At 38.5% G+C, this 27,546-nt stretch overlaps 3 protein-coding genes across 6 annotated transcripts; 2 read left to right on the top strand and 1 right to left on the bottom strand.

Moving 5' to 3' along the window:
* The first annotated feature begins 18 nt into the window (after positions 1–18).
* Positions 19–14,017, top strand: LOC137738961 (uncharacterized). The gene is made up of 17 exons (XM_068478430.2): positions 19–333; positions 905–1,023; positions 1,219–1,264; positions 1,407–1,479; positions 1,570–1,627; positions 3,677–3,772; positions 4,196–4,313; positions 4,384–4,650; positions 5,323–5,424; positions 5,605–5,962; positions 6,044–6,157; positions 6,638–7,266; positions 7,396–7,592; positions 7,712–7,934; positions 8,264–8,383; positions 9,013–9,786; positions 10,623–14,017. The coding sequence occupies exons 1-17, from the start codon at positions 238–240 to the stop codon at positions 13,683–13,685; spliced, it is 6,453 nt and encodes a 2,150-aa protein (XP_068334531.2). The 5' UTR covers positions 19–237; the 3' UTR covers positions 13,686–14,017.
* A 1,386-nt stretch (positions 14,018–15,403) lies between these two features.
* Positions 15,404–18,974, bottom strand: LOC137738921 (amino acid transporter AVT6A). Its single transcript, XM_068478389.2, has 5 exons — positions 17,691–18,974; positions 17,373–17,525; positions 16,716–16,919; positions 15,990–16,455; positions 15,404–15,802 (listed from the first exon to the last, which is right to left on the bottom strand). Exons 1-5 carry the CDS (start codon positions 18,115–18,117, stop codon positions 15,667–15,669), a joined length of 1,386 nt encoding a protein of 461 aa, XP_068334490.2. The 5' UTR covers positions 18,118–18,974; the 3' UTR covers positions 15,404–15,666.
* Positions 18,975–22,339: 3,365 nt separating this feature from the next.
* On the top strand, positions 22,340–26,563 carry LOC137739702 (WPP domain-interacting tail-anchored protein 1). 4 transcript variants are annotated; one of them, XM_068479378.2, is made up of 5 exons: positions 22,340–22,438; positions 23,388–23,986; positions 24,208–25,346; positions 25,560–25,733; positions 25,992–26,563. In XM_068479378.2, exons 2-5 carry the CDS (start codon positions 23,422–23,424, stop codon positions 26,190–26,192), a joined length of 2,079 nt encoding a protein of 692 aa, XP_068335479.2. In that variant the 5' UTR covers positions 22,340–22,438; positions 23,388–23,421; the 3' UTR covers positions 26,193–26,563. The 4 variants fall into 4 exon arrangements, with proteins under 4 accessions (XP_068335479.2, XP_088556568.1, XP_068335477.2 ...); XM_068479376.2 differs by having other exon boundaries at positions 22,376–22,438; positions 23,150–23,986; XM_068479379.2 differs by lacking the exon at positions 22,340–22,438 and adding an exon at positions 22,922–23,248.
* Positions 26,564–27,546: the final 983 nt, after the last annotated feature.

The raw sequence follows: 27,546 nt of genomic DNA, 5'->3' as shown, positions 1-27,546 counted from the left end.
AAGAGTGTTATTTGGAAAAGTTTATTTCTTTTGCTCGTTCTTGTCCGTACAGTTTTTCCGATCAAACGATCTCGTTTTCCTTCGCTCCAAAATCACGCTACCAAAATCCCCAAATTCCGCTCCCAATTTCCCAACTTCTGCCGCTCTTAGGGTTCGAATTGGGCGGGGGAGCGAATGCCGGCGGAGTGGGGTCAGAGCTGAGTTGGCAGCGGAGACAAAGGAGTCGTAGAGTGAAAAATGAAGGCGGGAAGCGCCGCGAAGCTTATCGTCGACGCCTTGCTCCAGCGGTTTCTTCCTCTCGCACGGCGTCGTATTGAGACTGCCCAAGCTCAGGTCCGTTTACTGATTTGAATCCAGTTGAAATTCTGCAAATTTTCACACGTTTGATTGAATTTAGGTTTTTGAGCTCTCAGTATGCGTATCTATGTGGCTCTGTGTGTGAAATTAGCAATCTTTCGTCGTCGATAAAGATATTTGGTCTACTTGATTTTATACTTTCACTTCATATTTGATTCCATTGTTTCTAGCATGCTTTAGCTTTAGTGTAATTTCGTATTCGGCTCGAGGAACTTGGTAGAGTTACTTAGGGCGGTCATTTGTTGCTTTGTAATCTTCCTAAACATGATTTCCAAACGTTAGTTGAGGAAAGAGTAATTAACCATGATGAAGAAGTTAAAAGTAGTTGCAAGGTTTTGTCTTAGGCTCCTAATGCCTTCGAAGGTCCTCTATTTATGTAGAACTGGTACAGACATTGCCATTTGTTGCTGGACATTGTCGATATCTTTCACCCGATGAGTTAATGCCTTTGTAGTTTAGTGAATGTTTGTATTGCTATGATGGGTTGGCATTCATCTTACGATTGAATTTTTTTTCCTTCTCTTTTTGTTATGTGAGGAACTTACAGGATGGGCAATATCTCCGACCATCTGACCCTGCTTATGAGCAAGTGCTGGATTCATTAGCTATGGTAGCGCGGCATACGCCAATACCTCTTTTAGAAGCTCTTCTAAAATGGAGAGAAGGGTGGGTTTCTTCCTTTTCCGCAGATGTGTTATTCTTTGTTCTCCTCAGTTGTTCTGGATTCGATGCCTTTATCCTAACATCTTGTTTATAATGGCATGGGTACAGCTACAATATGTCAAAGCATTTTTGTTGATCCGAGTTATTCATTGTTTTTGGCCTAGCCGTTTCTTTTAACATGGAAATCTTCTGTTTCAGTGAATCACCAAAAGGTGCAAATGACGCATCTACATTCCAAAGAAAGGTTTGTATGGAGATCAGTTTGCGTAGTATAGAAATTACAATATCAAAGTTTATGACCTTTTCCATTATTTTCGTCATGTATTTATGATTGGACAGTCTGCTTCATTAGTTATAACTTTCATGCTATGTTTACCGAAGCTCAGCTTGCGGTGGAGTGCATTTTTTGCTCAGCATGTATTCGCTTTGTTGAGTGTTGTCCACAAGAGGGACTTACAGGTAGTTCATTTCATTGGTATTTTATTTTACCTTGAGGCTTGCAAAGTTGTATTATTCAGTGAAATAACACAAGCTTTGTTTTTTATGCAGAAAATCTTTGGTCTGGGCTTGAAAATTTTGTGTTTGACTGGCTGATCAATGCTGACAGGTAAAGCTATAGTTGGTTGTTGGAACTTCTTGGATTTATGTCGTGGCTTAATTTTTGTGTCTGTTATATGCTTCATCGTGCGGATGCTTTTCCCATTTCTCTTGTATTTGTCATACCTTTACCATAAATTTGCTATATGCATGGAGTATTTGTTCTGGATTTTTTTTTCTCCTAATCAGGAAAGAGAAAAGGATGCAGATCTTTTTGAAGTTTGCCTCAGTTCTTTGTTGGTTCTGACTTATGATACAAAAGTTATAATAAAATTTGAGTACCAGGATGTTGTTTGGATCAAAGCATTTAACCTTATACCCTGGCTATGAAAATGAAAGGTGACTGATTAACTGGATAGTACTGGTTGTTCTTTATTTTAGTTGTGAGAGTTTTAGCATAGAATTTAATCAAGAATGATGCCTTTGGGATGGTACGATTTTAGGACAGGACACTGCTATAGCTATTTACTAGTGATCTGAGTCAGAGAGCTGAAATTCCCTACAGCCGTATTTGTTGAGAATGTCGCATTTAAGAATGGGAAAAATAGAACAAACTCCGGAAATCGAAAACAAATAACCAAGATAAATAACACCAAGAATTTACGTGGTTCGGCAATATGTGCCTATGTCCATGGTATCAATAATGAGTACAACCAACAATCTTTGCCAAATCTCTAGAACTAGGACTTGACAAAAACCCTGAAAGAACAAGAACAAGAAATACACTATCTCTTTTCTTTTCTCTCGCACACACTTTACAATATTCTCTCACTCTAATCCCTTGAGTGGTATACAATTTATTGTTTTGCTCCCTCCAATTGAAAACTAGTATAATAGCCCCTTTATATAGACATAATAAAGGTCTTCTTCAATAAGGATTATTAATCCTAATTGGAATCTGGGTATAAATCCTATTCCAATTGAGAAACTAACTCCAATTGGGTAAACAACTCCAATTGGGAAAACAATTTAATCCTCTAAGACTATAATTCCTTATAGACTTAGGACAACTTATCATGGGCTGGAAAAACCTAACAATCTCCCCCTCTAGACCATGAGGAAGGTATACCAAAAAATAGGATTGCTCCTCTTGACCAAATTCCCATTGATCAAACATTTCATGACCAGACTCCCCTTGATTGAATTACCCATAACCAAGCTCCCCCTGATTGAACTACTCATTAACCAAGACCCTCTTGATTAGACTTCTCTTGACCAGGCTCCCTCTGATTGCAATACCCATGACCAGACTCCATGTGATCGAACATCTTTTGACCAAAATTCACCTGACCAAACTTCTTTTGACCAGGCTCCCCCTGATCAGAACTACCATCGTCATTGGCAAAGGCAATTATAGACTTCTTTGCCAAAAAAACAACGTTTATCTTCATCTTGCTCCAATCAGCATTAGACATACTTGCTAGCTTGCTCTTAACACCTTCAGTAAAGCATGTCCTCCTCTTGATTTCCACGTAACCCAATTAAAGCGGGTTGCACCCTCCATTCTAAACGGATATCAGCCAAACCTGGCTCCAATACCACTTGTTGAGAATATCGCGTTTAAGAATGGGAAAAATAGAACAAACTCCGGAAATCAAAAACAAATAACCAAGATAAATAACACCAAGAATTTACGTGGTTCGGCAATAACGAGTACAACCAATAATCTTGCCAAATCTCTAGAACTAGGACTTGACGAAAAACCTGAAAGAACAAGAACAAGAAATACACTATCTCTTTTCTTTTCTCTCGCACACACTTTACAATATTCTCTCACTCTAATCCCTTGAGTGGTATACAATTTATTGTTTTGCTCCCTCCAAATCAAAACTAGTACAATAGGCCCTTTATATAGACATAATAAAGGTCTTCTTCAATAAGGATTATTAATCCTAATTGGAATCTAGGTAGAAATCCTACTCCAATTGAGAAACTAACTCCAATTCGGTAAACAACTCCAATTCGAAGAGACGTAAACACATATCTGAAATGTTTATACAAGTAAACCACATTAGAAGCTTTATTTTTTGGGTTGCAATTCACTATATTGTTATTGCAGGGTTGTTAGTCAGGTTGAATATCCTTCATTGGTTGATCTGCGAGGACTTCTTCTGGACTTAGTTGCTCAGCTCTTGGGTGCCTTGTCTCGCATCAGGTGACTGAATATCAACAAACTCCCTCACCCCCTTCCCCCTCTCACTCGTAAAGGAAAAGAAAGAAGACAAAGAAGAGAATTGTAAAATGATTTTAAAATTTTCTTCATTATTAAATTGGATTTGAAATCTGTTATTTTGATGATTTTGTATCTTTTAATACTCTTGTTTTGTGGTATATTTGATTTAGGCTGCATAGGTAGTAGATAGGTAATGCACTAGCATTTTCTATCAAATTTAATATAGTTTTCTTTAATTTTATCATCTGTCATTTGTGAGGTTGGGTGTATATTAACTTGTTCAGTATTATTTGATAATCTACGTTCTGACCAATTTTAGGCAATCTGGCATCTTATTTACATTTACCTATCCAATATGATTAACTACAAGTTTACTTAATGTTATATACTGATTATGGTGTTCAGGTTTAGCTCGGTCACTGAGCGCTTTTTCATGGAACTCAGTATTCGTCGAGTTGACACTAGTGTTGCGCGAAGTGAAACACTCAGTATCATTAATGGAATGCGCTACTTGAAACTTGGGGTATGTGGATAGTAGCAGTCATATAGGAAAAATGATATTTGGACTACTCTATAACTAAAGTAATTGTCAGGTAAAAACTGAGGGTGGACTGAATGCATCTGCTTCCTTTGTGGCAAAAGCAAACCCTCTCAATCGTGCACCACATAAACGCAAAAGTGAGCTCCATCATGCTCTATGCAATATGCTTTCAAATATCCTAGCACCTTTGGCAGATGGTGGAAAAAGCCAGTGGCCACCTTTAGGTGTAGATCCTGCACTCACACTCTGGCATGAAGCTGTTGGGCGGATAAGAGGACAGCTCATGCATTGGATGGAAAAACAGAGCAAACATATTGCTGTAAGTGGACCTTGCTCTTTTACCTCTTTTTTATCTGTTTCTGATTTCGGTTTTCCAATATCTAAAATGTGCAAAATAACATTCATAGTGCTTTCACTTTTCATGGAGAAAGCTACCCCTTTGCACTTTACTGTAGCCTCCATTTGATTTTGGTATAGAATTCAAAAAAGAAACAGAAAAAGAATTTGATACCATATACAGCGATTAATAGTTTATATGGCTATACAGACTATCATGGTAATCCTGGAATTGTATTATGAATATCTCATCTTGAAGTTGATTTACTTGTCGGCGCTAGTGGGGCAGTTTGTTCATGATAAGTTCACGTGCCCACTTTTACAGAGGCATCATTTGGTATTTGGAGTTTCACTTGATTATATTCTAGAATTACAAGTACTCCTCTAAAAGGGTCCTCCATTTTTTTTTTTTTTTTTTGTAGCTGTAGTTTTTCTGATGAAGTTTGGCTTAAATGATTGCTTTTAGATGGTGTGGTTGGTGTTTGATGTTTGATGTTTTTATTTCCAGTTATGGGGTCAGGTCAACCGTTACTCTTTTCCCCCTTTGCCATTATTGTTAAATATGCATGTTTTGTAAAGCTAGTGCTGTCTATTACATCCCCCCCTTGCATGTTTGTGGTTTTCATTTTAATTTTATGTAAACAACTTTTGTCAGGTTGGTTACCCTTTGGTAACTCTTCTTCTCTGTCTTGGTGATGATACATTTTTCATCCACAACTTAAGCCCTCACATGGATCAACTCTACAAGCTTCTCAGAGTAAGTTCAAGAAACAAATGGTGTAGGGGACAATAAAGCGTGTATTTGGTTAATTGGTTGTATTTTCCAGATCCAATCATGTTTTCTTATCATGTTCATTTTTGAGGGGTGGGGGCCATATCCTCGTAGCTTTCCATTTCATGCGTAAGTTGTATGACATTATGTACTTTATTCATTCAGGACAAGACCCATCGTTTCATGGCTTTGGACTGTCTTCATCGAGTTTTGAGGTTTTACTTGAGCGTCCACGCATCAGGCCAGTCACATAATCGTACATGGGATTACTTAGACAGTGTAACCTCACAACTCTTAACGGTTCTGAAGAAAGGAATGCTTACTCAGGATGTCCAACATGATAAACTTGTGGAGTTCTGTGTGACTATAGCAGAACATAACCTTGATTTTGCCATGAACCATATGATACTGGAACTACTGAAACAAGATAGTCCTAGTGAAGGAAAGGTTATTGGTCTCCGTGCTTTGCTCGCCATTGTAATGTCACCTTCAAGTCCGCATGTCGGCTTGGACATATTCAAAGGTTCAGTCATATGCTTGTAATCATATTCTAGTAGCTGAAGTTTTCAACTGATCCTCATTTAAGTTTTCTTACATACAACAGGTCATGATATTGGCCATTATATTCCAAAAGTGAAGGCTGCAATCGAGTCAATTTTGAGGTCTTGCCATAGAACCTATAGTCAGGCTCTTTTGACGTCTTCAAAGACCACCATAGGTATTTTCTTTACTAATACTAAGCACTGACAATAGTGAAGGAATCGAATTTTTATTTACATATAATATAGTAGGTTTCTCTTTTCATTTTTGCATTGATATGCTAATTAAATTTCAATGCTGTCAGTTTTATATGTTGTTTATAATCCGTGTTGTGTTGGGCTCACTGTCTTAGTGAGCTTGTCAAATACACAATTGATTCTCTCTCTCTCTCTCTCTCTCTCTCTCTCTACATGTCACTGCACACAGCAAACCATTGAAGTTTTCTCTACCTTACTAGGCCAACCAGTAGTTTTACTGTTGTGCAGACTTTTTATCAGCATTCCTGCCTGCCATTCTCATTTTGCTAAGATACTAAATGTTTTTATTGCAGTTATGGAATATTAGCTAAAGTATAATGTAATCATTATCTGCGCACACTGCTGAACTTTGTGCTGATGTTGCTGCAATGACAACACTAAATAAATTTTATGCTTTCCAGATTCTGTAACCAAGGAAAAGTCTCAAGGATATCTATTCCGTTCTGTGCTGAAATGCATACCGTATCTAATAGAAGAGGTGGGACGAAGTGATAAAATCACTGAAATAATACCTCAACATGGGATAAGCATTGATCCTGGTGTTCGCGAGGAAGCAGTGCAGGTACTGAACCGGATCGTGAGATACCTTCCCCATCGTCGCTTTGCAGTGATGAGAGGGATGGCCAACTTCATCCTACGACTTCCTGATGAATTCCCACTTCTCATTCAAACGTCGTTAGGCCGTTTGTTGGAACTCATGCGTTTTTGGAGAGTATGTTTAATTGATGATAGACTGGAATGTGATTCTCAAGATGCAAAACGCGTAGGGCGAAATGACGGATTTAAGAAACCTTCTTTCCATATAGCAGGAGAATTGATTGAGTTTCGTGCATCAGAGATAGATGCAGTCGGTCTTATCTTCCTTAGTTCTGTTGACAGCCAGATTAGACACACTGCACTGGAGTTATTGCGGTGTGTACGTGCTTTAAGGAATGATATACGGTACCTTACAATATGTGCGCAGCCTGATCATAGTTTGAAATATGAACCTGAACCAATATTTATTATTGATGTGTTGGAAGAGCATGGGGTGAGTTATCTTCCTATCTTTAACCGTATCTTCATTTGTTCTCCCTGTCCCGTTTTCCATTTGAGTTGCAATGTTGCAAATGTGCATCTTATTGAGTTTCATTCATGAATCTTTTTTCTAATGTTTCAGGATGACATCGTCCAGAGCTGCTATTGGGATTCTGGGCGTCCATTTGATTTGAGACGAGAATCTGATGCTATCCCGCCTGACGTGACACTTCAGTCTATAATATTTGAGAGCCCTGATAAGAACAGGTGGGCTCGTTGTCTTAGTGAGCTTGTCAAATACGCTGCTGAACTTTGCCCAAGATCTGTCCATGAAGCAAAGTAAGTATATTCCTGTTTACGTTTAGTTATCTTATACGTCTTTGAAACACTTTATAATTATCAGGATTTCCTGGTCAACCCGAATTTCACGATTGTCATAACACATTCTTAATTTGCAGGGCAGAGGTTGTGCAACGTCTGGCTCATATCACACCTGTTGAGTTGGGTGGGAAGGCTCATCAGTCACAAGACGCAGACAGCAAACTGGATCAGTGGGTCATGTATGCTATGTTTGTATGTTCATGTCCACCAAATAATAGAGAAGCTGGTAGTATAGTTGCAACCAAAGATCTTTACCATCTAATTTTTCCGTCTCTTAAATCGGGATCTGAGACACATATAGTAAGTACTTGCTAGATGATTGTTTAATTTCAGTATTTTGTTATGTGTAAATTGATATATGGATATAAGAAGATTTTTTCATGGTTACAAATCATGTCTATTGTACCTCGTCCTTGTTTTCTTGTCATTACAACAAATTTGTGGTGGGGGGGTCAGTTCTAATGCCCGTACAATTGGATCCTATTGTTTTGTTGCTACTAGTTTGAGGTCTTTTGCCTCTGTAAGGGTTTGCTTTAACTAGAAAGCATATCTCTTTTCTTTGATTAATTATTCCATGCTTGTTGATTCTCTTCAACTGGGTAGACTAAATTCGTCCTTTCTAAATTTAGCATGCAGCAACAATGACTCTTGGCCGCTCGCATCTGGAAGCATGTGAAATCATGTTTACTGAACTTGCATCTTTCATTGATGAGGTTTCGTCAGAGACAGAGACAAAACCAAAGTGGAAGGTGCTGTATAAACTCCTCAAATTTCTTTTAATCAAGGCTAAAATTTGAAGACTGAACATTTTGACATTTCCAATGTACTGTATTGTTTGGTACTCGAGAGTATCGATTTGCTGTACTTTAACATAAGGGGAAAATTCATGTTGCCAACTTCAAAAGTGGTAACCAAAACTTATTATTTTGTTACTTGGTATTGATCTAGCATGCCAATCATTTGTGTGGTCTATAACTGTTTTGGTTATATTACTCTGGTGTTTTTGGAACATATGATTATATCCTTTTTCTAAAAATTAATATAATTCCCTTTATTTCATCAAAATGAAAATATTTACTATCTCATGCTCTGTGTACAAATTGGAAATATTATAATTTTGTGCAGTACTTAACGACAACTCAGATTTGTATTAATTACATTGGCAGCAGCAGATCATTTAATCCATTTTCCAATTGATTTCTTGTCTGTATAGCTTTCAGTTTTGAGTTGTTTCATATTAGCAAAATGTTTCGTCAAACTGATTATATGAAAAAGCTAAAAACTAATATCCTTTTTTTTTTTTGGCTTCAACAGTTAGTTAAGTTCTTCATTAGTTAGATATTGATTATCAGTGTATCTGACTAAACATAATCTACAGACTCAAAAAGCTCGCCGGGAGGAGCTGCGTATCCATATTGCAAATATATTTCGTACTGTTGCTGAGAATGTTTGGCCTGGCATGCTGGCCCGTAAACCGGTTTTCCGTCTGCACTATCTGAAGTTCATTGATGAAACAACCAAACAGATCTTGACAGCACCTGCTGAAAACTTCCAAGATATGCAGCCTCTCCGCTTTGCACTTGCATCAGTTCTAAGGTCACTAGCCCCTGAATTTGTTGAGTCAAAATCAGAGAAATTTGATGTCAGAACTAGAAAGCGACTGTTTGATCTTCTTCTCTCCTGGTGTGACGACACGGGCAGTTCATGGGGCCAAGAAGGTGTTAGTGATTATCGACGTGAGGTGGAACGTTATAAGTCTTCTCAGAATGCCCGGTCAAAAGATTCTGTGGACAAAATATCATTTGACAAAGAACTTAGTGAACAGGTTGAGGCCATCCAGTGGGCCTCCATGAATGCTATGGCTTCACTCTTATACGGGCCTTGCTTTGATGATAATGCAAGGAAGATGAGTGGCAGGGTTATATCTTGGATAAACAGTTTGTTCATTGAGCCAGCACCTAGGGCTCCATTTGGGTACTCACCAGCTGACCCAAGAACTCCATCATACTCGAAGTACACAGGAGAAGGAGGTCGTGGGACTGGTGGTCGTGATAGGCATAGGGGTGGTCATCATCGTGTTTCTTTAGCAAAACTGGCTTTGAAGAATTTATTACAAACAAATTTGGACCTGTTTCCTGCTTGTATTGATCAGGTACTCAAGTCTCCTTTGCTTATTCTGTTCCTATATCATTCAAGGTTCTAAAAGCCACTAGTCCGTTGGCAGGCTGGGGCCTAGCACCTAAGCGTCTAGGCAGGGCATAGGTTGTTTTTTATTTTATTTTAATTAAGTTTATTATATAACATATGAATAAATGTCTACTTATACTTAAAAAATACAGAATTATTTTGGATACATAAACTGCAAAATAGAATGACATATAAATTATAAAGTACTAAAACATATTGAAAACAATGGGAACAAGCATATACTGAGAGTGTATCCAATTATGCAACAGGTCTCTTACAATTTATTGAAAAAATAATATGCAAATTGGAAGTTATTTATTTTCTGTCTATGGGAGAGTCGCGACCTAGGCACTGTAGGCAGGTCTAGGCGGACTAGACGGGCACCTAGGCAGATCTAGGCACCCTTTCTTAATTTTTCAAACACCTTGGGATTTAATCGTGGCAGTGGACAACTGCCTAAAAAGGCCCTAGGCGGGGCTTTTTAGAACACTGATATCATTATATTTTATTCAAATAAAAAGAGCCAGAGGGACAGTGCCCCTACTATATGATATGTAGAATGTACTGCACCCCTGAAGGCTGATTAACCTATGCTAGATTGAGTCTGTTGGGGTATAGCTCCTTCTATGAGAATCTTCGCCCTCCTTCTCACTGGTCTTCAGTTGCATTGCATAATTTACTAGATTTCTAGGTTGGTATGCTGTATTGTCTCTGTTTTATTGTGAACTTATGTTAACATCTCAAAATTAAGGATTTCATTTTTATTAAAAAACTAAGAACAAATTTTATACTTCGTTGCAGTGCTATTACTCCGATGCTGCTATAGCTGATGGTTACTTCAGTGTGCTGGCTGAGGTCTACATGCGCCAAGAGATACCAAAATGTGAAATCCAGAGACTTCTGAGTCTAATTCTCTATAAGGTTGTAGATCCATCAAGACAAATCCGGGATGATGCCCTTCAGATGCTTGAGACACTTTCTCTTCGTGAGTGGGCTGAGGATGGCATTGAGAGCTCAGGGAATTATCGGGCTGCCGTTGTGGGTAACCTTCCTGATTCCTACCAACAGTTTCAATACAAGCTCTCGTGTAAACTTGCCAAAGATCATCCTGAGTTGAGTCAGCTTCTATGCGAGGAGATTATGCAGAGGCAACTTGATGCTGTTGATATAATTGCACAGCATCAGGTCTTAACATGCATGGCTCCTTGGATTGAGAATTTAAATTTCTGGAAACTTAAGGACTCGGGTTGGAGTGAAAGACTACTAAAAAGTCTTTACTACGTGACATGGCGGCATGGTGACCACTTTCCTGATGAAATTGAGAAACTTTGGAGTACAATTGCTAGCAAACCCAGGAACATTAGTCCTGTTTTAGATTTCTTGATCACGAAAGGGATAGAGGACTGTGATTCAAATGCATCTGCAGAAATAAGCGGTGCTTTTGCTACATATTTCTCTGTTGCAAAGCGAGTAAGTTTGTACTTAGCACGGGTTTGTCCTCAGCGTACAATTGACCACCTGGTTTACCAGTTAGCTCAGCGCATGCTGGAGGATAGCATAGATCCAATTGGGCCGATTGCAAATAAGGTTGATGCTAATGGAAATTTTGTGCTAGAATTCTCTCAAGGGCCTGCAGTTCCCCAAATTGCATCACTTGTGGACGTCCAGCCGCACATGTCACCGTTACTTGTCCGGGGTTCCTTTGATGGTCCATTAAGGAATGCAAGTGGGAGCCTGAGCTGGCGAACAGCAGGTGTGACAGGCCGAAGTGTCTCTGGCCCAATAGGTCCAATGCCTCCCGAGTTGAACATTGTTCCTGCAAATGCAGGCCGATCAGGTCAGCTCCTTCCAGCACTGGTTAATATGTCGGGGCCTTTAATGGGGGTCAGAAGTTCGACAGGAAGCTTGCGGAGTCGCCATGTTTCTCGGGACAGTGGTGACTATCATATTGATACTCCAAACTCGGGTGAAGACGGGTTGCACTCTGGGGTTTCCATGCATGGGATTAGTGCTAAAGAACTTCAGTCGGCCTTGCAGGGCCACCAGCAGCATTCACTGACACATGCAGATATAGCACTGATCCTACTGGCAGAAATTGCATATGAAAATGATGAAGATTTTCGCGAGCACTTGCCTCTTCTCTTTCATGTTACATTTGTTTCGATGGATAGTTCGGAAGACATTGTGCTGGAACACTGCCAACATCTGCTCGTTAATCTACTATATTCTCTTGCAGGACGACACTTGGAACTGTATGAGGTTGAAAATAGTGATGGAGAGAACAAGCAGCAGGTTGTGAGCCTGATCAAGTATGTTCAATCAAAACGAGGAAGCATGATGTGGGAAAATGAGGACCCCACAGTCGTGAGATCTGAGCTTCCAAGTGCAGCATTGTTGTCTGCACTAGTTCAGAGCATGGTGGATGCTATCTTCTTCCAAGGAGATCTTCGTGAGACCTGGGGAGCTGAGGCACTGAAATGGGCCATGGAGTGCACATCGAGACACCTAGCCTGCCGGTCACATCAGATTTACCGTGCATTGCGGCCTAGTGTAACAAGCGATACATGTGTGTTGCTCCTCCGGTGCCTTCATAGGTGCCTAGGAAATCCAGTACCTCCAGTTTTGGGATTCATTATGGAAATCCTATTGACATTGCAAGTGATGGTGGAGAACATGGAACCAGAGAAGGTGATACTATACCCCCAACTCTTTTGGGGGTGTGTAGCTATGATGCACACAGATTTTGTTCACGTCTACTGTCAAGTGCTTGAACTCTTCTCACGTGTGATTGACCGTTTATCATTCCGAGACAGAACAACAGAAAATGTTCTTCGTTCGAGCATGCCTCGGGATGAGTTGGATACCAATAATGAACTTGGGGACTTCCAGCGAATGGAAACCAGGAGTGGCTATGAGCAGCCTCCTTCTGGTGGAAATCTGCCGACATTTGAAGGTGTGCAGCCTCTTGTTCTTAAAGGACTCATGTCAACTGTTAGTCACGGCGTTTCTATTGAAGTTCTCTCACGGATCACAGTGCACTCATGTGACTCTATATTTGGAGATGCTGAGACAAGACTCTTGATGCACATCACAGGCTTACTTCCCTGGCTCTGCCTGCAGCTTAGCAAGGATCCGGTGTTGGGGCCTGCTTCGCCACTACAACAGCAGTTCCAGAAGGCTTGCTCTGTTGCGGCCAACATCTCTATTTGGTGTAGAGCAAAATCATTAGATGAGTTGGCTACTGTATTTATGGTTTACTCACGTGGTGAGATCAAAAGCATCAACAATCTCCTTGCTTGTGTCTCGCCACTCTTATGCAATGAGTGGTTCCCAAAGCACTCAGCTTTGGCTTTTGGGCACTTACTACGACTACTGGAGAAAGGGCCGGTTGAGTATCAGCGTGTGATACTGCTCATGCTTAAGGCATTGCTCCAGCACACTCCCATGGATGCTGCCCAAAGTCCACACATGTATGCGATTGTGTCCCAGTTGGTAGAGAGCACACTCTGCTGGGAGGCATTGAGCGTCTTAGAAGCTCTTCTGCAAAGCTGTAGCTCAGTGCCAGGTTCTCATCCTCACGAACCTGGGTCGTTTGAAAACGGGATTGGCAGTGGTGATGACAAAATGCTAGCTCCTCAGACCTCATTTAAGGCTCGCAGTGGGCCCCTACAGTATGGTATGACATCTCCATTTGCAACAGGTTCAACACCAGCACACGGGAGCGCAACAGAATCTGGAGTCTCACCTAGAGAAGTGGCTTTGCAAAACACAAGGCTCATCCTCGGGCGGGTTCTTGACTGCTATGCGCTGGGGAAGAGAAGAGATTACAAAAGGCTGGTACCTTTTGTGACCAGCATTGGGTAACCCTAGCTTCCATATAACCTGTATGTTCTCTCTCTGTTTTTTTCAACGACTTCGTTACACAGTAGAGGGGGTAGTCCCTTCCCGCATTGTAGAGGTTCAACTATCTATCCGATTCCCTTAGGAGTCGCACCAAGACTATGTGGAGAGATGTTACCGCGCTAAGAGTGGTCGGTTATATATTTGATGCATATTAGTGTATGAGGATGATAATGATGATGATTGTAAATAGGGTAGTAGTTTGTGAAGCTAATAGTGTAATACTTTGTACAGTTTGACGCCTTTAGAGGCCTTGAATTTGATCTTGGCGACCTATGTATCGTTCTTCAGTGCAATCCGCGTGGTCTAACCAAGTGTTGTTCCATTTCTGAATTTATATCTAAAAATAGGGTAATTCTCACTTTAGTACCCTGATGTTTGTGGCTGCTGCCATGACCATGACATCGAGCTCAGTCTCCGTCGACCTAAATCTTGTAGTTCTTCCTTGCTACTTCGCTGACGTTGAGCATGCGCCACGGTGCGAATTTAGGTGATCCTCACCTTCCCTTTAGAGGAGGGCAGAGGGTCCTCTCCGGATTAACTTTGTGGAGATCCTAGGGATCTCGACATTCTGGCCGTTCATCGTACATCATGCGGTCAGTTTTCGTCAGATGCTATTTGTGTTTAATTTTAAATAAAAAACTCAAATGATGGTCGCACGATACACAATGAATGATTAAGATGTAAGGATTCTTAGGATCCTCACACAGTGGATCCGGATGGGATCCAATTCCCCGTGAGCAAAGCTGCACTCTTGCTTGTAGGTTTTTAAAGTGTCAACAATCTACTTTACCTCCTAGTTAAGGACAGGATCGGTTTTAATAGAGGATTTCCCTGGGGCATCTACGTATTCAATATCTCAGTTGCTTCACATAGTAAGACTAAATATAAATCTTCGGTGATAATACTTGCATCTCATATGCGGTAAAGATACGTTAAGAAGTGAGATATGTGCATTCATCCAGATGTTATAATGAACAATTCACACCATCCAAAAATACCGTTACACATAAAAATAGGGAGCATAGAAGGGATCACATGTTTCCTTCCCCTTTCTAACGAGAGATTTTCTGGAACACGTAAGCCACATATTATTATACTAAGTGGTGGAAAGTTTTTTTGTTCAAGTGTCCCACCAATTGTATTATTACATGTGATGTACCCTCCCGTATTTCTAGTACACTGAAAAATCTCTCTTTTCTAACCACCAGTTTCTTTCTATCCTATAAACCTGACCAGTAAAATGTGCTGAAAGGTGGGAACAAAGAGAGAAAAAATTGGCACTACCACTAGGAATTTCTCGTCATCCATGTCATGCTAGTTTGTTAACTTACTACATTGGCCGGACTTTATAAGCCGTTGATCGTTCGATCCAAATGAAGATTAACCGATCAACGTCTTTAAAATATAAAGTCTCAGTAGTTGTTCGCTAGATTGTGCATCATCAGATCATACATTTTCAGCCGTTAGATGGAAGAACTGTTGAGACCAGTATTAGACCGTCTGAGACCAGAATACACAGAGGGTTCAGCTCTTTGTGATTGTTCCTCCCTGACATGAGCCAAATTTGGGCAATAACTTGCTGCAAAAGGATCTAAACAACCAAACCATTTTTGCTTTCCAGGTTTGAACAAATCTTGGGTCGTAAGAAAGGCTTAGGGTTTAGGAACATTAGACCGAAATCGAAAAGACACATTTGCATTTCTCACACCTCACTTGGTTCTAGTACGAAAAAGAGTTCGAGTTCAACAACAATGTAATACAACACCACAAGTGTGGCGGGCAACGAATTCCATTGCCCGCTTCTTGCACTAGCAAACTAACATATTTTACATGTGCAGAGTCTTCCTTTATTTTCCAACTGAACCCTCTCAGAAAACCCTGGTTTTCTAGTACAGATTCAGCCCGTTGATGTCTTCACTAAAGTCAGGAGGGCCTCCAAGAATCACTCACGCTTTGATGCGTTCTTGAACAAGGCATAGGCATCGCTGTATATGGCCACCGCGTTTGAGAACACAGCAAGGAAAATCATGAAAACACTCAAGACTTTGTCCTTCTTTGTTGCTATGTTGTGTCGATCCCTGAAATACCAAAAGACAAAAATCAATGTTACATAGAGGAGAAAGAGATGAGTATCGATTCCAATTCAGATGCGAAGACTCAAAGTTTTATGCTACCTAATTGAAAAATGAAAAAAAAAAAATGGTTACAAGAGTAAATAGAAACGTGAATTAATAGATAGTTCTTGTGATCAAGTCAAAAACTCACTTGAGAGTAATTGCAGCCGGGAAAATGAACCCGAGGCAAACAGCAGCAGTTGCCCCAGTGAACTGGAAAGCATCCCAGATGCTGGGTATAAAGTTTGCACCCAAGAAGATAATACTTATGAGCCCAATGGTGACTAGTGCAAATCTCATATTATCCAGAACCATCGGCCTTGCAGAGGGAAAGAGGAGGCCATCCAAGTTGAGCCTCAATGGAAAGAAGACAATGGGAAACACAAGCATAAGGTGAGCAGCATAGCTGACACGCACCGCATCATTGAGCACAGAACTGTAAGGAATGCCAAGGTTCGTGTCGAAGTTGGCAAGCACATCGTCAAGAGTTCCGTCCCCAAATAGGAGGAACCCAAAAAGGCTTGTCATTATGTAAACAGATGAACATAAAGCAAGCGAGGTTTGTACAACCCCTCTTATCTGCGTAGAATCTTCAAGCTCGTTGTGGATGCTGTGGACTGCAGAAAAGGTGAAAAGCATATCAAATATCAGATCTCCCATATTCAAATATTAGTCTTGCAGTAAACTTTGTCAAAAATGTTAATTTCGAATCACTTTTATGTTTCTAAATGATAATTCAGTTTAACGGAAAAAAAATTAAAGGAAAGGAACTGCAGAGCACAAATATACTAATCCACCTGAAATTCCTTATTCTTATAGCAGGAACAGGGTCCGGGTCTGGGAAAATGAACTCTATGTAAGCAAACAGTTTTCATACCATTGTAGTGACAGATGTATGCAGTGACAAGAACGGGGACTACGGTGAAGAGATTGAAGAATGACGAGACGTCAATAACATCAGGTAGCAATCTGGGCATTGCAATGCTTCCATTGATCAACTTGACAACCGTAATTCCAACGGTAATAACAAGAAATACAACTGCTAGTGCAACTGATAGGGCAGATGAGAAGCTCAATGAATCTGCAACCATATCAGGGCTATTAACATCACCAAGAAATTCCATTCCAGTTAGAAAAATGAATAACTTTTTAACAAATAATAGGCTCAAATTCAACAAAAATTTGGAAAACTTATTAATTAAATCACCGCTCCACCAACAACTTGATATAAAAGCTACACAATTATTCTCGAACAGGTTTAAGATAAGGAATATCATAAATGTGTATGGGAAGCGAAGGCATGTTAAAAATACGCTAAACATCTTTTACTTTACCCAATCAGTGAAAAAACTCATGAACTATAATGTAATATTAATTAGCATATCAAAAATGTATGCTGATCCTCCTAACATTGTATAAAAGTAATCAAAGCAAATGACGCTATCAGGCTAGAATTCAAATCACAAACACATGGAAATGAAACTAATAGCGGTGCACCAAATAATTTCTTCAAATACAAAGAATCCTGTCTCACCAATTCGCTTAAAGCATGCCAATGGAGCAAATATGCCAAGTGTAGTGACAAGAAGAACAATGAATCGCGCAGTCCACCAGTGTACTCCAAACCATCCCTCAAGTACACCAGCGTGGTGAACCCCACTCGAAGATGTTCCAGAAAGCACATCACCTTCACACAAGCAGCACAAAGATTGTTAGACAAATCAAGACATTTTACATATCAATCCCTACGACAAACTAGATTAACAAAAAACTTTACTAGAGATACCGAAAAGATGGATTTACAACAATTCGTAAAAACAATTCGATACTATAGATAGAGATATAGTCATACCAATGATAATCATGTAGACAATGAGCACGCCGAGGTTGTTGACTAAAACCGATACCTGCAACAAAATCTTTCCATATTTTCCAAAGGCATCTCCCATAAGACCTCCATAAGAAGCAGACTTCCCTGCCCTGCTGAACCTAAGTATCAGTTCGATCGATGCCTCGGTCAAGAACGCCATGAAGATGATCATGGAGATCCCAAGGACAAGGCCTAACACTTTCATGGTGGCAGGCAGAGCCATGATCCCAGCACCAACAATGGTGGTGGATAAATTAAACACTGCCCCAGTAAAGGAAGCTCCATTGAACTCATCAAACCCTGCATCTTCCACTTGCTTTTTTGGCAACAAAGGAGCATTCTCATCAATCACTCCTTTGTGCTTTCTTGACTTCTTCTCCTTCTTTGGAGGAAGACTTCCAATTGTCATATTTTTTATATCTCAAAAACAGATCTTCCAAAACAAAGGTTTGAAGCTTATGGGAAATCCAGAAAGCAGCTCAACCACCCAACCAGTACTCTTTTTTTTTTATCTTTCAGAAAACTCAAGCTAAAGAGTAAGATCTTCAGACAAAACAGCAAAAAAATCACCAATACCAAATCTTTCTGAAAGTAAAAAGGCTAATCTTTTGCAAATGATACCAAATTCAAAGGAAAATCAAATCCCAGGAGTAAAAGTACCCAAATTTACCCTAAAGTATCAGAATTTAATTGAAAATCCAAGTAGCTGAAGGTGGAATTTTTACAATCTTTAGCGGGATTTTTAATATGAACAAGGGGAGAAAAACCAAAACCCAATTTCCCAATATGCAAATTTGAGAAAACCCAGCTCTCCCAAAAACCAAAACCAATGAAAACCCAGAATTCAAAGACCCAATAACCTTTCGAAGATAAGCTAACCCAAAAACCAATGAAAACCCAGAATTCAAAAGTCGATAACTGAACAGAACCAGTAATCAAAAAGAAACGTGACTGAATTTTTCAGGTGAAGCTTCCGTCTTTTATAGCCCAATTGAAAGGAAACGGAAGGAAAGAGAAGGGCACACGCAAATTATAAAGTTTCTGATATTGAAATACAATAACGGAGGTGGAGACAAAACTGCAATTTAATAATTTATTTGGGGATTTTTAACTTTTTTGTGGAATTATTGTGGATTGGTGAGATGATGATGAAACCCTAATCCACAGAATTCCACAAAATTGTGAATTGGGGGATTTTGGTGTGAAATTTACGGACTTTATAGAGTAGAAGTAAAGGCGTCCGCTATTGTCTACGTCAAATGAGGAGCTTTGTTTATTCACACAGATTTTTTACTCCTTATAGATTCTCGTTAATTCTTATATTATTTTTTTTAATTCTTTTGATTCGGCGGTTAAAAATTAAGAAGGTATATAAAAAGTAAAAATAAATGTATGAATAATTCCACCTTGTTTGAACCGGATTACGGATCACGAAGTTTATTTGAGATTAATCTAAATTACATTGAAGAAAATTTGAACTTAAATGCATAGAAAAAAAAAATAATCGTTTTAGTCAATTTGGTTTTAATTCAAGTCTGCGAAATTTAAATATCATTAAAATGTTCATATAAGATTTTTATGGTTGTTGCAACTTGCATCACTTTGAAACTTTCCATGGTACCAAACAAAAAAAAAAAAAAAAAAAAGAAGAAAAATGTTGCTTTCTCAAATTTCTATGGTTTTCATGGTAACAAACCCAACTAACTTTGGATTATATTTAATATTATACAAATCAAATTTTTTACCTTTATTATACTCTGAACCTGTTATTATGCTTACAATAATGACAACAAATAAGTTTATCTCATTAAGTGTGTCGGCTTAAAGAATTGTAGAACGTTTTTTTCGATTTTGCGCAAAGTCTTCCATTGCTTCATATATTTTTTTAAAGGGAAATATTATTGGTATTCCAAAAATCTCATTCTACACTCCTCACAAGTGTATTTTTCTTTCAAAATATAGAAAGTTTGGAGTGTAGAATGAGATTTTTGGAGTGCCAATAACAATTCCCTTTTTAAAAGTCTCTTTCAAAATATTTTTAGTTCTTTCTCTACATTTTTTGCCCTTGCCCTATGTTTCAAAGTTGCATCTTATAACCGAAAAATTTATAAGTCTTCAGTCCACATGTTCAATCATTCTTAATCGATTTTTTCTCATTTTATTTTTAATTGCAGCTATTTCTACTTATTTTTAATACTGTAAGTAAATATTGCAGCAAATGTATGCCACAAATTATAAAAAGATTAGAGTTGATGTCATCCAAGGTGTAAAGGTCGAATTGATTGAAAACTGCATTAGTTTAATATGTGGCGTTCTCTAACGTAATTATGAACGTCAATTCAATTTTGGAATTTCTCATTGAGTGGGCCAAAAATTGATACATAGTCGAATAATATTCGTAAGACATTTCTCATAAAAATATTATAAATTTTGTATTTGATTTCTTCTAACCTCACAATAGTTATGTATAATATGAGAGTTGCTTTAATCAAACAGTCTCATCCAATATTTCTAAATTTCTGACATATCGAAAATCACCAACGTTCAAACTTTAAAAAAGACTTTTGGAATGCTATAAATGGCGAGATAAACTATGTTTTTACTAAATTTATTGAATGAAAGGTCGATGAATACAGGGTCTCAGAAAGTTCATATGGGCTTGCTCACCAAATGACAGAGGAAAACAAACCGGCAAACTACGAAAATTACCCCAATTATTAATAAATTGTAGTTTTGACCCTTTAAATGACTTCAAACACCCAAAATTCATCGTACGTTATCGTGAAATGTTTTGTATAATTCGTCTCACCGTATCGCCGCCATAATGGTTCTATGGACCAAATTATGACTCTAAGATCAAAAGTTGCGCTAAACCAAATTTGTACCGTTAAACACCTCTTCTACGACCACCCTAAACCAGGTTTGTCCCTTTAAACCCCTCTTTTACCTAACATTACATAATCATCCTAGTAAGGAAAAGGATCCCTTTCGGATCCTTTCCATCAAGTCCACCAAGGCACATAATTCAGGCCTTTAAAACTTGATTCGATGGTTACAAACAGAGGCCCACTTTAAATTGTAATAACTTTAACCGTTTGATCAAATTTCAAAAGTTCAAATTGTGTGCCTTGATAAACTTGGTGGAAATGATCAGAAAGGGCTCCTTTCCCATCCTAGTAAGATTACATTAAAAAAGAAGACCAAAGGTGATTAAGATATATAATATAAACATGAGGTGGTGGTTGCACCACGTGTAAAATTGGTGGTGCTGTACCTACAAGGAATCTTTAAGCAGTTCCTCCTTAACTCTTCTTCTTACGTCAGCTAATCTATGATTAGTGAGAGATTTAAAAGCTAAATCCGATTGGGGACAAAGCCACATTATTAAATCTACTCGTTTGGTGCAAGATTACTAACCAATTACCAATTTAAATAATGTTAAGTGGCCTCTTAAGACCAATATGGATCACATGTTAATGTGTCTGATTACGTGTTATGTCCGATTAATCTCATAAAAATATAATGTTCTTATTATATGAATTTTACTCAAATTTACGCTAGTTTCGTCTATTAAGAAATGACAGTTTTATGCAGCCGTCCTACACAAGAATCTCATATATTTTAGATAGTGAGACCCTTCACCCCAATATTTTATCAAAGGATTTGGATCCTCTTCAATTGGTCGGGATTCTCCTGACCAATGTTAATGGACCGTTAGATTTTTATCCAACTGCTACAATTATTATAAAAGGACGGCCTACCGTATTCATGATGAAAGAGGTCCATTCAGTTGGACGCGGTGACTCAATGATTATAGTTGTTTACTTTATAAAGTAGTGGTGCACAAATTTACACTGTTGCACTTTTAACTTCTTTGTTGTTTGGTTCTCGCTTTTAATTTATGGTTTGTCAGATTTTTTTTTTTATTACCACCGATATTTTTATAAGTATTACAAAAGTATTAAAGAATTTGTTTAAAACTACTTTTAAAATGGTTTAAAGTACTTTTAGTGAATATACTTTTCTACAAATTTTTGGTAAAAATACAAACAAAATTTGGAAAACACTTGAAGTGTTTCATGTAAGAAGTACAAAACTGGCGCTTCTTACAGGAAGTACATAATTGGTTTTTCTTACATGAAACACTTCAAGTGCTTTGAAACGAAAAATATTTCTTCTAAAAATGATTTTAATTATTTTAAAAGCACTTCTAAACGAGCTTTAAAGTATTAGCAATCACACACACACACACACTATGTCTATGAAACATAAAACAGGAGAAATAAAATAATTGAGTGAAAAAATACTTACATGTATTTAATACAACTATTACCTCAAATGTTATATTTAATCTTCTAATTTAATTATATTCACATGAATTATACATGACCGTCAGATAATTATTGTATCAAACGCATATTTAGGGCCGATTTAAGTTTTGTTTTTAGAAAGTTGGTTTCTTTCATCAAAAGGTAAAGCAAAAAGGGTTTTGGGCCGTTTCAACATCATTTGTTGTAGATTTTTGGGCTCAAATCACAAATTGAAGCCCATTTAAAAAATGTCCACACCCGCCGACCCAAATGCAGCCCAAAATCCCAAGCGCGCAACACGTGTCATGCCAACCCAAAGGAAGCAGTTTTGCTTCCTTTCTCTCTTCGTTCCATCGTTTTCTGTCTGTGTTGTGTGCCTCTGCGAGCTCCAACAGAATCTCACACCCAGTTTTTCCAAAGGTACGAACTTGCTTTTGATCTTATAAACGCTTTTTTTCCACCGTCGGATCGAATCCGTCGACCACGAGGATGAAACTGGTGTTTCTGAATCTGTTTGCTAAGCATTCCAGAATCTGAAGAAGTACAATAAAAAAATTTATGATTTTTTAATTTATTTATTTTTCTACCAAAACGGTGACTGAAATGTGATTACTGTAGTTGCTTCGTGTGTTTCGATTTGTTTTAAATTTCTTGATTTGGGATTTCAAATGGGTAATTAAATTCTTGATTTTGGAATTTAAGGACAATTCCTTTCCTGCGTAGTTCAAATTTAGACTTTTGTTTATGTAAAATACAATCAAGAGAAACGCTAAGGGACTCTTTCAAAAGTGAACTTTTCGTGGACTCTAAGTCGTCTCACAGTTTAACATCAATTACCGTGCCTCGTAGTGTTTTATAAGGTTGGCACGGAAATTGATGTTAAACTGTGAGACGACAGAGAGTGTAAAGAGTCTCACTTTTGAATCAATATCAAATATCGGAGTTGAATATGGAGGCTATAATTAAGGACAGAGCTTCCTTATATAATGTGTTAATAACAAAGTATTTTTTTATTTTTTATTTTGAACAAATTGTTAGTAGCAATGTTAAGTATGGAGGTTTACCTTATTCATTCCACCGTGTGAACTTAATTAGAGTTTTTTTCCTCGCACGATTTTCTTTTCTTTTTAGGTTCATATGTTATTAACTGTTTTTGCTACTGAGGGGATCGTGTTTGTTAACGTGATACTCTCCATTCCGTTGTGTTGGTTGTCTTGTTATCGGAGATAAGTTAGTAATGTTTACCCCAACAGATTTATTTGCAAAGTTAAGCAGTTTTATTTGAACTTGAACTTCCCCATGGGTGACAACTTGTACATATTTACGTACAGAGCTGCCTTTTTCATTCTTTGTACCTGTTGATATTCAGGTTTCAGAATCACGTAAACAAGTGCGGTCTTAAAATGGATTATGGTGCTGGTCATGAAGCGAGTGTATCTGTCAATGATGTTAATATTGATGACCTGGAAGTGGAATCGAGTATAGCTTGCAATCTCGGAAGTGTCTCATCTGATGGTGCGGTTATTGGAGAATTAAGACATCTTGGCGAGGTTCTGACCCGAGTGGAACTAGATCTAGCATGTGCATCTGAGAAGTTAGTTAATCTAAATGTTCTTATGATGCATGTGGCAACCAGGGAGAGCGAGTTTGAAGCCTTTGCTTCTGAGGAAGAGCAGACATCAGCTTATTATCTTGAGAAGGCTCTGGAACTCAGTCACTTATCTGGAATTTTAGACTCAGAGTTGAGTGAATTGGATAAACTCATGGCTATACTTCAAACAGAGATCACCAGTGCCCAGGGGATACTATCTTCATACACGTACTTGGGAGAAACTGTCGCGGTGATTGAAGAAAAGCTGTGCGACTCTGAACAATCATTGAAGCAGTTGCAAGATCAGGCCTATGAAATTAGGATGGAATCCTTGAATCTCCAGAGGGCATTTCCATGTTTTGACGGAGAACAAAATCGTAAGCTACAAGCCTTAATTCGGTTCTTGATTTTATTGTCAGGACCATGCTTTTCTCATTCTTATTTTGTTTATGAGTGATGGAGTTGCCCGAAATTTATGGCATACGCCAGGCAGGTTTTATAACCACTTTGGTGCGCACACAAGTCTTTGAAGTGGTGAAATATTCTAGAGTATAACTGTTTATTTTCTTTTGCATTCTAATGCATAGTGTATTGACAGGGAATGATAACGAAGAAGTGGTTGGTTTAGAGGATGACAAAGTTTCGAGCACGAATGTAAAGATAAAAATGCAATCTGTTGAACAGCAAAGACATATTCTGAGGATGCTAGAGAAGGCTTTGGCAAGAGAGATGGATCTTGAAAAGAAACTGACCAAATCAAAACAAATTGAAGAAGATCTGAAACTGAGGGTGCACTCTTCGGAGCAAGAAGCATATTGCATGGAGGAGGAAGCGGCAGATGCTTTGGGTAGGTGGTTGCAGGCAGATAATGCATCTGAGGTCCTGATGGGTATTTCAAAAGAGCTGTTGGGTAGACTTCAGGTTCTCCAGTTTAATTTAAATGGTTCAGCTCAGCGAGAAGCTGAGCTGAGATCAAAACTCAACGGTCAGGCTGAAGCCAAAGAAAACACATTGCGGAAGCTTGAAAGCAGCAACGCAAAACTAAGTAGCTTCCTTCTAGAACAGACAGCCGGCTTAAAAGACAGCTTGAAGGAAGCTGAAGATAAGTTAATTATTGCTAGTTCCGAGGCCTTCACTGTGAGGGAAAAGGTCAGTGCACTTGAGGAGCAGCATAATGTTGAAGTCAGTGAATTGGAAAATGTTATTGCTGATCTGAAAGATAATGTATCAAAAGCTGAAGCTAGGGCCAAGAATGCAGAAGCCAAAAGCAAATTATTAACAGAGACTAATACGGAACTTAATGAAGAGCTCGGACTTCTTAAAAGCGCTGGCAGTCCCTTGGATATGGTGGATTCACTTGAGAGAAAGTTACGGGAATCTAATATCCAGTTACAGCATGCAGTGGCATCTGCTGAAGCTAGCCAGGAGAAACAGAACATGTTGTATTCTACAATCACTGACATGGACAGTGTGATTGAGGATCTAAAGCAGAAGGTTTTAAAAGCTGAAAATCGGGCTGACTTAACGGAAGACAAGTGTATAATTTTATCAGAGTCCAATGCAGATCTAAATGAGGAAATAAGCTTTCTGAGGGGTAGATTGGAATGCTTGGAGGCATCTTTACATCAAGCCGAGGAAGTAAGAATAGCTACTGCGGCTGATATTGGTCTTCGGTCCAAAGTTCTTACAAATTTATTGATGCAACTTGCTTTTGAGAGAGAGCGCCTTCATAAGCAGGTATTCACCTTTCCTATATTTGATCAATTCTTCAAGTTCAAGGTTGGTTTTTGACTATGAAGTGGGAAACTCTCTTTTGGTTGTTTCTCTCACATGACTTGGACAACTTCTTTTTTCCTTTGTTCACTTATTAGTATTTAGGTGAAAAGGCGGGTAGTGTGTTTTTCCAACTCTAGAAATGTTCACCGTAGCTGCTGGTGATTGAATGTGCAGATCTCTTCTTTAGCGATGGAGAATAAAACTTTAAAGCTGAAGTTGCAAACAAACAATTCTCGTTCTGTGGTCATCGGGAATGATGAAAGAGAAAGTTGTAAAGATTCGAAGCATGAAATGGCTACTGGTACAAGAGAAACTAAGGAAGAAGATGAGTCTGCTAGCAATTCTAAGGTCGGTACTGTGATGAACCCTGTTTGACTTCTTAAACTGTTGCCTTCCTTGTTTTGTTAATATTTCAGTGTTATTTTTGTTTTTTAAATTAAGCTTTTCAATGTTATACTTCTCATGCTTCAGGAATGCTTTTATTTTTCGCGAAGCAGTGTAACTTCATATTCAGTGTTCTCATTTTTATATTGACCAAAAAAACAAAACTATTTCTCTTCGTACCTTCTGCAGTAGTAAAATGGCTTCTGTATTTGTACTTTTCAGCTGGATAGGACTCAGAACAATGCATCTGTTGGTGAGAGTCGTGAGACTAGAGTGGAACGTACTGATTCTACATCTGAGTTCGCGACCGTGAGGAGAATAGATGCAGGAGTGCTAAGCCTTAAGCATTTACTCATGGCAACGTTCATTCTACTGGTTTCGGCTGGAGCTTATCTTTTTCTCCAACAAGACTGCCCATTTTGATGTTGCTGCAGGAGAAAGAAAATGGAAAAAGAAAGCTTACATTCTGAATTTGCTCGGGGCAATGTGATGCAGTGCACTGTACCTAAGGTACAATTCAGAGGAGATGCGATGCATAGTACCTACGGTACAATTTTGAACTGAAGTTATACGCTGACTGCCCTTTGGCAACTGAGACATAGCTAGATACTTTTTGATATCCTCTGTTGTATCGTAAAATCTCCGGTAGCGTTAATAGTCCTGCTCGTCGAAGGGGGGAGTTTTTGCTCCACTGAAGTTTCGTTGTAAGTTGTTGGGTAATTAGGTGGTAATTACTTGTATCATGAATGTAAACACAGGAAGCAACTTCAATGGTAGTTTTTAACTTTTCACCATTTATGAATGTTGAATGCTAATAGTGTTTTACTGAGTTTGCAAATCCGTGGATGTTTACGAATTTGTTTCTTTGTGATTGCCTATGCTTCATAGATGTTAAAACAAAGAAACAAACGAGAAAATAGAAACAAATCTGAGATTATGTTTTTGTTTCTGATTTTCACGTATGAGTTTTAATTCATTTTGATATAAAACCGAGAAACTAAAGTAACGTTCCATCAAAGCCATTGGAGTTAGTCCAAGTGGTGAGGAAGGGTGGGGTAATGCGTTAGGATTATGATACGTCAAAGGCAGCCTCCTCTCTTTCCCTCAGCAAGGCCTCTGGCTTTAGACAAGAAGAGAATTGTGTTGGGAATTTTAGGGCTTGTTTTCATTGCCTTTGTAGGTGCAATTATTCATACCAAATATTTGGGTAGCTTATGAGTTCAGCGGTGCAAGCACGACTGTGCAACCATGGGAGGGCCTGTTACATAACTTACATGCATTGTTTTGCCTGCTTCCATCACTCTCAAGTGAGTCAATCTTTTTCTTTCTTCAACTAGAGTTAAAACTCACTTCATTTTGCTAGAACCCGTTGTAAACTTTTAATCGAAAACAGAACTAGAAGAACTATAAACCGACCATAAATTGTACACAGAAAAGTGATTTCCGCACTCATTTTTACCTTCTGGTCCCTTGATTTTCATGTTATGCAATCCAATGACTAGGAAAGAAGAGAGGAATGCAAAAGGTGAATAGAGAGTGTTGAGTTCACTTCCCATAGTAGATAAACCGCAATTTAGTTCTCCTTTATCGTAAAGTTATTGTCTCTCAAGTTTTATTCTCAATTAAAAGTTTGTAACCAGTTTCATTTGTGTATATATTCTAAAGTTTTTATGAGGTACTGATTTTTCTCGTAACATATTCTCCCTTGAATTTGGTGTGTTTGAGGGATCCTCATTGTATAGCAACTACAACGGACAAGATTGATTACAGCTTAGAA

This window comes from Pyrus communis, chromosome 9, assembly GCF_041283825.1.
Source record: "Pyrus communis isolate YQ-2024b chromosome 9, ASM4128382v1, whole genome shotgun sequence".
Taxonomy (NCBI): domain Eukaryota; kingdom Viridiplantae; phylum Streptophyta; class Magnoliopsida; order Rosales; family Rosaceae; genus Pyrus; species Pyrus communis.
This window is presented reverse-complemented; position numbering and strand designations above follow the sequence as displayed.

Bases quoted from the DNA above. Each gene is read 5' to 3' on its own strand.
- LOC137738961 (XM_068478430.2), top strand. From the start codon at position 238: ATGAAGGCGGGAAGCGCCGCGAAGCTTATCGTCGACGCCTTGCTCCAG. The intron at 4,651-5,322 runs GTAAGTGGACCT...AACTTTTGTCAG, and splicing joins AACAGAGCAAACATATTGCT to GTTGGTTACCCTTTGGTAAC. The intron at 9,787-10,622 runs GTACTCAAGTCT...ACTTCGTTGCAG, and splicing joins TTCCTGCTTGTATTGATCAG to TGCTATTACTCCGATGCTGC.
- LOC137739702 (XM_068479378.2), top strand. From the start codon at position 23,422: ATGGATTATGGTGCTGGTCATGAAGCGAGTGTATCTGTCAATGATGTT. The intron at 23,987-24,207 runs GTAAGCTACAAG...GTGTATTGACAG, and splicing joins TTTTGACGGAGAACAAAATC to GGAATGATAACGAAGAAGTG. The intron at 25,347-25,559 runs GTATTCACCTTT...TTGAATGTGCAG, and splicing joins GAGAGCGCCTTCATAAGCAG to ATCTCTTCTTTAGCGATGGA.
- LOC137738921 (XM_068478389.2), bottom strand. From the start codon at position 18,117: ATGACAATTGGAAGTCTTCCTCCAAAGAAGGAGAAGAAGTCAAGAAAG. The intron at 17,526-17,690 runs GTATGACTATAT...GCTTGTGTGAAG, and splicing joins TGTCTACATGATTATCATTG to GTGATGTGCTTTCTGGAACA. The intron at 16,920-17,372 runs GTGAGACAGGAT...ATATGGTTGCAG, and splicing joins GGCATGCTTTAAGCGAATTG to ATTCATTGAGCTTCTCATCT.